This window comes from Pecten maximus, chromosome 1 (genome assembly GCF_902652985.1).
Source record: "Pecten maximus chromosome 1, xPecMax1.1, whole genome shotgun sequence".
NCBI lineage: Eukaryota > Metazoa > Mollusca > Bivalvia > Pectinida > Pectinidae > Pecten > Pecten maximus.
In genome coordinates, this window is record NC_047015.1 from 20,925,031 (window position 1) to 20,933,917 (window position 8,887).

General features: G+C 34.8%; 1 protein-coding gene across 1 annotated transcript; it reads right to left on the reverse strand.

Annotated features, from left to right (window-relative positions):
• Positions 1-6,716: 6,716 nt before the first annotated feature.
• Positions 6,717-8,066, reverse strand: LOC117333688. Its single transcript, XM_033893141.1, has one exon. The coding sequence runs from the start codon at positions 8,064-8,066 to the stop codon at positions 6,717-6,719; it is 1,350 nt and encodes a 449-aa protein (XP_033749032.1).
• Between the last annotated feature and the right edge of the window lie 821 nt (positions 8,067-8,887).

The following is an 8,887-nucleotide window of genomic DNA, read 5'->3' on the forward strand; positions in this document are numbered from 1 at the left end:
AAATAAATATATCAATAACGGCATACGAGACGATACGTTACTGTACGTGTTTGCGAGAAAGAACTGTATAGGCTTAAGACTCATCCGACCAGTGCTCGAACACAAAACATAGTTTTTTGTTGTTTTATTTCCAATACCTAATGAAAAGTTAAAGTTTAATTTTGATTATACAGGACAGACTTACCGTTAGTAATTTCAAGCCTATCACCGTAACTTTTGCACGTTGGTTTATTTTTGGCAGCAGGTCACATGACACCTGTGCAATGGCGGGTATTTACGTAAGTACAGACCAGTGCTCGAACACCCCTATAAAATGGTTGTTTTCAGTTTTTTGTGGTAAAGTCGGTTATATTGTAATATACATACATCCTTTCTTAAAAAAAATATTGTTCAGATTAATCCCATGGGATAAAAATAGATCGGAACACAGCGGAAGCTGACATTTTGGACCAGTGCGCATATCTTCCGATTCAGATCATAGTAGCATTGACGAGTAAAGATGTCCCATACCTATTATATATTGCTAGAAATGTCAAAACTTATTCCTCTTGTCTACATCTGGTACACAAACATTGGTACTCGTCGACAATCAAGCTAAGGTCAACCTTTGTTGGGACAAGTGACGGTAGACAATCGTAGTGGTACCACCTGTCGCACCCAACTCAGAATCCGTCTTCGTCCGTCATTTTGATATTTTTTTCAAAACTGTGTCAGATCTACATTTGAATCATTACTTTTCTTTTAAATTATGTATTTTGCTATAATTCTTTCAAAATACAGATTTTTCCATGAATGCTAACCTTTCTGGAAACGATGTTTGTTTGATGATATTTGATTTTACACTAGATGATGACCATTGTCGTCTGCTCAAATTTGGATTATCGTCCTTGATAGAGAGCTATCGCTACCGGAGGTAAGAAAGTGCTGTTACACCCCATAATACTCATGTGGAAAGAACGGACGGAAAGTACGATTTAGGAAATGAGAAGCAAAAATAAACAAAGTGTTCGAGCACTGGTCCTGTTCGAGCACTGGTGAACATCAGTATAGTCTACAATAAAGTGGTATTTGTGGTCAGGGTGACTGGTCTAAGCGTTAACGTTGTCATCGATTTCCATATACCATTTTCCTTTGACGAAAATGACCAATAAATGAAATGCAAATGATAATATCTTGTTGTTATGTGCACGGGATTGCTTGTTGTAGGCGATACTTGGAACGTCTTTACTGTTGTAAGGGAGGTAACTGCAAGATTACGGAAATCAAAAGTTATACCAATTTGATTGGTCGATTCTTCCATGACTTTGGCATGGGGTTTACAATCGAAGTGACAGATAACTACGGCAATATTCAGATGATATCAACAAAAACATTTTTGGATACGTGTGGTTGGCAGTTGTTGTCATGTTTAAAATGAAAAATTATATAGCTTGGTTTTATTTCGGCAAAGACGAGAATATTTACTGAAACGGACCACAGGTGAAGCGGACTTGGAAATACCGACGCGAAGAAAAATGGGGCTCAATTATAATATAAATTGGCATTATTTTCAGAGATTTGACCCAAATATATGTTCCTCAATGCCTAATTGTATCATATGTAAAATATTAGAGGTTTATTTGACCGATTTTTAAATTAATTTTTCATTTGCGAATCGCGGCCCGATTGTCGTTAAGAGTTGAATTGCCGAAATGGCCGATAGTGGACCCAAAATCGATATTTTTACGAGAAAATGGACCCAATATAGTAATCTTTGGTGTGTGTATAGAGACCATATGAATTTGTTTTTCATTTACCTGGAAGTATTTTGAAATAATTTGCAAAATACCGAATTCACGACCAAATTTTCGATTGTGACGAACTACTGAGACGGTGTTAAGTTCATGTTAAGTCAATCTGATTAAAATCATCTGTTACATGGTTACGTTTACTATGCACTACGTCTACGTAAAAAAAATTAAAGCCGGAAAAAGGAAATCCGGATTATCTAAAAACAAATGCAAAAATACGTGTGATATTCACTTAATTTGATATTCAGCCGTTAATTGTTATTTGTAGTTTTATAACTTCTGATATATTGTGATTGATTCTCTATATAATATTGCTGTGGAACTTGTGTTATTTTTCCAATTCATTTTAATAATTTGTTAATTTAGAATTTTCATCAAGTCATGATCAAGACTTGAAATTCTCACTACACCATACTTCAAACACGGAGTAATCAATGAATTGATAAACTGAAAATTGAAATCAAGCAAATGAGTTAATATTTACCTTAAATATTTTTTCAATATACAACAAATGTTCAGATGACTATTTGTGCCATGCTGTTACAAGATTTCAGTTTCAATTCTAAAATTAAATTAGTATGTAAATATATGTTAGCCTGTCAATATCCACAAAGCGAGTGTAGTCTACTGTACTCAAAGTCATGCCAGTAGATAGCGGTACACATACTTACTGCTTACATCTAGTGCTTACTTGTGTGAACTATAAATCAATAACAAAATGGTTCATATATTTCTATATATGACTTCACAAATTATTTGGTGTCTGAAGATCTGAATGAAGTGAATAAACGATGTATTAAATTATGTTTATGAAATATTCAAATCATTGATCATTCTCTTTTAAAAATATTGATTTCAGGTCCATTTTGGTAATTCAACTATGACGGCAATCAGGCCTCAAATGGCGAATGATTACAAAAAATTTAAATACTTCTCGGTCAAATAAACCCCTAATATTTTACATATGATTAATTTTGACATTGGAGAACATATAATTGTGTCCATTTTCTAAGCACTGGTAGAAAGTACAGAATAGAGCTTCATAAATATATTCTCAAAATTACTAATTACCCCAGTAAATATAACATTTTACATAAACCTCCCATGACTGACGGTGAACTTAAAGTTGCAAATCTCCTGTGTCATTCCAATTTTGATGTGTAAATATATACACGTACTGTATATATATATATATATATAGTTATAGATATGGAATGCTTCACTTTGCATACAGTTATGGAATCTTATAACACCCCCAAAAATGTTCTCTCCACATAAAGGTGTGATTTGTGCAATTACATTGCTGAACTGTGTGGTTCAGTATGATTGGATGATCAACATTGAAAAAGGACAATAAATAGGGAATGTGTCATCCCATGGAATGGACTGTAATCTTTGTGATCAGGTTTGAAGTTGAAAATGAAGCTTGAAGTTTTCTTTTCCTGTTTGCTGAATTATTCGATGAAGATAGTCTTTATCTGGTTGTTATCACATTGTTTGCAATACTGTAATTATACCAGAAGTATATCTTCTCATATAAAGATTTATTAACATCAAATGATTTCAGAACAAATGGAGTCAAGTTTTTTAGCCCACCATCATCAGATGGTCGGCTGTTCAAATCGCCCTGCGTCCGTGGTCCGTGGTCCGTCCGTCCCTCCCTCCGTCCGTAAACAATTCTTGTTATCGCTATTTCTCAGAAAGTACTGAAGGGATCTTTCTCAAATTTCATATGTAGGTTCCCCTTGGTGCCTAGTTATGCATATTGCATTTTGAGACCAATCGAAAAACTACATGGCCGACAGGCAGCCATCTTGGATTTTGACAATTGAAGTTTGTTATCGCTATTTCTGAGAAAGTACTGAAGGGATCTTTCTCAAATTTCATATGTAGGTTCTCCTTGGTGCCTAGTTATGCATATTGCGATTTGAGACCAATCGGAAAACAACATGGCCGACAGGCAGCCATCTTGGAGTTTGACAATTGGAGTTTGTTATAACTATTTCTGATAAAGTGTTTAAGGGATCTTTCTCAAATTGCATATGTAAGTTTCCATTGGTGCCTAGTTATGCATATTGTGTTTTGAGACCAATCTGAAAACAACATGGCCGACAGGCAGCCATCTTGGATTTTGACAATTTAAGTTTGTTATCAATATTTCTGAGAAAGTACTGAATGGATCTTTCTGAAAATTCATATGTAGGTTTCCCTTGGTGCCTAGTTATGCATATTGCGTTTTGAGACCAATCAGAAAACAACATGGCCGACAGGCAGCCATCTTGGATTTTGACAATTGAAGTTTGTTATCGCTATTTCTGAGAAAGTACTGAATGGATCTTTCTCAAATTTCATAAGTAGGTTTCCCTTGGTCCCTTGTATTGCATTTTTGGACCAGTCTGTCCTGAAAACAACCTTGCAAACAAACAGCCATTATTGTTAAATCTCAAATTTCTTATATAGCTAGGATTCCCTTGTTTGAAAAGTACTGGAGGGATGTCTCAATTTGCACAGATTAGTAAAATGAAGGGAAAAGTAGAGAAAAGATCAATCTGACATGGAACCTATGAAGATCATTCAATGGTGGGCGCCAAGATCCCTCTGGGATCTCTTGTTGTTTTGAAGTACCATACATGCTTTAGTACAGTTTCAATAGGATACATTCCTAATCCGGGCCTTGATTAGCAGCTCTGGGTTTGGTTTTCAGTATTTCTTTATGTGTGTTTCATCATATTAAGTTGAAATATGCCAAACTAACGATGGAACTAGCCTAAATTTAGTGCATATTAGAAGTCGGCATCAATAAGGTCACAGAGTCCTGGCTGTATTATAACTGATGATGCCTTAAATTCCCGAAAGAAAGAAGACATATTTTATTTTCATCCATCTTAGATCTATCTTAGATCTATCTTAGATCTATCTTAGATCAACAAACTTCCAATTTCAATTAGGACCTTACAGAAACATGCATGTGTACAATCATATCAGAACAGCTGCAAACATTTAAGATTATTTGCAATTAATTCCTAAACCGATATCAGTAAATTTATCAACTTTAAACTTAGAAGATTACTGATTTTGGGTTAAACAATAATGTTCGTTTACAGTACTTCCAGTACTTTGATTGCAAATATATATTGAAGCAAGAAATATCTTTAAAAAAGATAAACGCCATAGTTTTAATGCTGGTGGTTATAATGTAAAACTGATGGTGAAATAAAGTAACGAAATAATCAAAAAATGCGTTTCAGCAAGGATAACAAAATTATATCAGTTTGAATCATTTTTTGGTGACAATAAGACTGCATTTGAATCAGGAATATAATTTTATTAATGTGTCATTTGATTAGATGCATCCACTTACTCAGCTTGCATTCAATCTTAATTTTGTTTCGTTTTTAACTGTATATCTGCATTTTGCATTTACCGCTACATTAACCAATCACATACTTCATCTTGACCAGTAACGCCACCTGTCGCGTCATATCCGGGACCAAAAGAAAAATATACGACTATGCCGAAAAAATACTGTTGGAAAGGAGATAACTGCGATATGCTGACGTTACCTTACAGAGGACACCCGTTTAACTACAAAAAATATAGATCGCATAACAACCAAGCGCATACAAATTCCCGAATTTCAAAATACCTTCCGGTGTTTTGGCCAACACCATTTTTAACGTCAGGATGCCTTTTGCACCTGCCGTTATTTATTAGCATTTATTAGCATTTATTAGCATAAATAATGGACGCAGGCTTGTAGCCTCTATATCCATATCAATATCAATACATAGTATAATATAAATATTTCCTATGTAATTAATGGCTTAATATTAGTTCCTGTACATTCATGAATAAAAACGTTTATTTTTCCAATGATCATCTAACATTATTTCAAATTTTATGACAGAATCAGCATTGACAACAATTTGTGGCAAGCTATTCCATAAATCAATAACTCGGTAACTGAAAAAATGTTTCCTTCCATCAAGACGACATCGCTTTTTGAATATTTTCTTATAGTGACCTCTGGTTCTACTCATCTTGTCCATTTGGAAAAAGTTTTTTGTTATTCTACTATCGTATATGTTATTTACTATCTTAAAAACGTTAATCATACCTCCTCTGGTCCTACGGTGCTGTAGCGTTGGGAGATTTAACCGTTGTAGCCGTTCCGGGTACGATATATTTTTAAATCCAGGGATCAGTTTTGTTGCCCTTCTCTGCACATTTTCAGTGAGTTCTATATATTTTACTTTTGATGGGTTCCAAACACTTGCAGCATACTCAAGGTGGGGTCTAACTAGAGCTTTAAATAGCATTTTGAACATGAGTTCGTCCAGATACACAAAAGATCTTCTTATCAGTCCAACTATACTGTTAACTTTATTGACAATTAACTGTATGTGCGTTTTGAAGTTTAAATCCTCATCTATGGTGACACCAATGTCCTTTTCGTTCTTGACATGTTCCAGTTGGATTCTTTCTCCTCCCGATCCTTCCATATAGTATTTTCGTTTTTGAGTTGCTTTAAGCGAAAGAACTTTACATTTATTAGGGTGGAATTTCAGTAGCCATTCGTCGAACCATTTTTGAAGATTATCCAAATCGTTCTGGAGTATTTTAACATCCTCGCTATTGCTTATTTGTCTGTATAATTTGGTATCATCAGCAAAGAGCGGCGATTGGGACACTGGTATTTCTGGTAGATCGTTGATATATACAACAAATAATATTGGGCCAAATACACTTCCCTGGAGGATACCACTCATTACCGGGTACGATTTAGAGGATTCTCCGTTGACTATTACGCTTGTCAGGCTTACAGGTCTGTAGTTACCCGGGTCAGATTTGGATCCTTTTTTGTAGATTGCGGTTATGTTGGCCTCTTTCCAAGCTTGGGGTAGTTTTCCTTCTGATAATGATTTGTTAAGAATATCTGATCTCTTTTAGAATTTTTGGATGCATTCTATCTGGTCCCTGTGACTTGTTTTCATTTAGGTTCCCGAGTAATTTTTCCACGACATTCTGATTACAAACAATTTCTTTAAAATGGTAGCTTGGATTCCTGTTTTCAAACTCAGGTAGGGCCCCGGGGGGTTCCTTTGTAAAAACACTACTGAAAAAAATGGCTAGGACTTCGGCTTTTTCCCTGTCTGTTACTGCCATCTGCTGATCATCTCCATTAAGTCCCTTTAAGTCTGAAATTCCTATTTTAATTTTCCTTTTTGAGTTAACGTATTTCCAGAAACGTTTTGGATGTTGCTTTATATCCTTCGCTATACTCTTTTCCGTTTCTCTTCTAGATTTCCTAAGTTCCCACTTTACTTGGTTTCTGGCTTTAGCATATTCTTTGTACTTGCTCTCACTTTTTGTTTCCATGTATCTTTGCCATGTCCTATGCTTTTTGTTTATTAATTTCAAAGTGTCTTTATTCAGGGGTGGATTAAGTTTTCCAGATACTGGGTGGCATTTAGACTTTCTCTTTGGTATATATTTGTTTGCACTTGCTTCAATAATCTCTGTAAAAGATTTATACATTTTATCTATGCTGCCATTGAGTATTCTATTCCAGTTTATAGGGACATCATTTCTCATGCTTTCGAAGTCGCCCTTGTTGTAATTCAGACGATGGGTTTTATTCGCAGAAGGAGTTTTATTACAATGAAATTTGAAGATCAAAACCAAGTGGTCACTACTTCCTACTGGGCTGTCGTACTTAATTTCTCTGATCATTTCATCTTCATTTGTTAATATTAAATCTAAAATACTTGGCTCGCTTCCTTTTCTTATTCTTGTAAAATCTGTTGTATGTTGGCAAAGATAATTGTCCCTTAAACATTCTACAAAACTTTCGCTTTGTTTGTCATTACCAGGTGACCATGAATTCCAGTCTATTTTCGGCAAATTAAAATCTCCCATGATTAATAAGTGGCTATATTCCTTCTTTGACGATACCTTATCTAACAGTTTCAGTAATTCCTTTGTGTTTTCCTCGTCTGAATTTGGAATCCTGTATATGCATCCGACCAATAGACAATTATTTCTTGAGAGTTTTATCTTAACCCAAATACTTTCCTTAAATGTGCTTCCCATGTCTACTTCTACTCCATGATGTTCTGACTTTATGTACAGCCCGACTCCTCTCTGTCGATCTCCCGAGTTCTCATTTATGAAAAGGTTGTATCCTTCAATTCTTAATTCAGCTTTGTTTGGCAAATACCTAAAATTCTTTGGATATATTTCTGTAATCCCCATGATATCTGTGTTGTCTAGCATGTTATAGTCTGGTGGGTAAATTTTGTCTGATATAAACCTACATCCGGAAAGTACGCAAGAACCACACGTAGCTCGTCTGCGAACGTAGGCTCGGAGGTAAGTGTATGAATACACATGAAAATGATGGGTCCAGGTGATTCGCCGGACGATGACCAAATTACCGCGAACTATAGCTGTCGATAGGGTAAATAACATGGCTGCGCTACAGTCTATTCCATGCGGTTTTTAAGTATTTCACTGTATATGTGAAGAGTAAGCGTTATATAAATGTTATTGACATGTTTTTCATTTTAGTTTTGTGTTATATTTATGATCCAACCGTATTTGTAAAGATTACAGAACTACTATGTGTGTACCGGTACATGTAACCAGAGACTTGTATATCACTTGTGATATACAAGTCTCTGATGTAACATCTACAGCCAGGTTATTCACTTATTGTTTTTATTAAATCCATTATTTTTTTTATCGACAGCGATGCGTTCCTTATATCAACAAAATTATCCCTAAAAAGTCCTATTGTCTGCCAAATATCAGAAATGTTAGTTAACTCACCCAGAATACACATTAATAATAGCTAGACTGATTTAATTCTGGTAGATGCTTGAGTAAAAAAAATAAGTGTCATGAGTATGATGATCGTAAGAATAAAATACACTCTTAAACATTAGACATTACATCATTGAGTCATCAAATACCGTATTTGAAATACATTTTATATATGATTTTAAATTTTACATTAATTCACAGGTAGCAACCTTGATTCTGAAACCTATATATATAACTTTATAAAAAATACTGTACCTCTTGACCACCTTGAT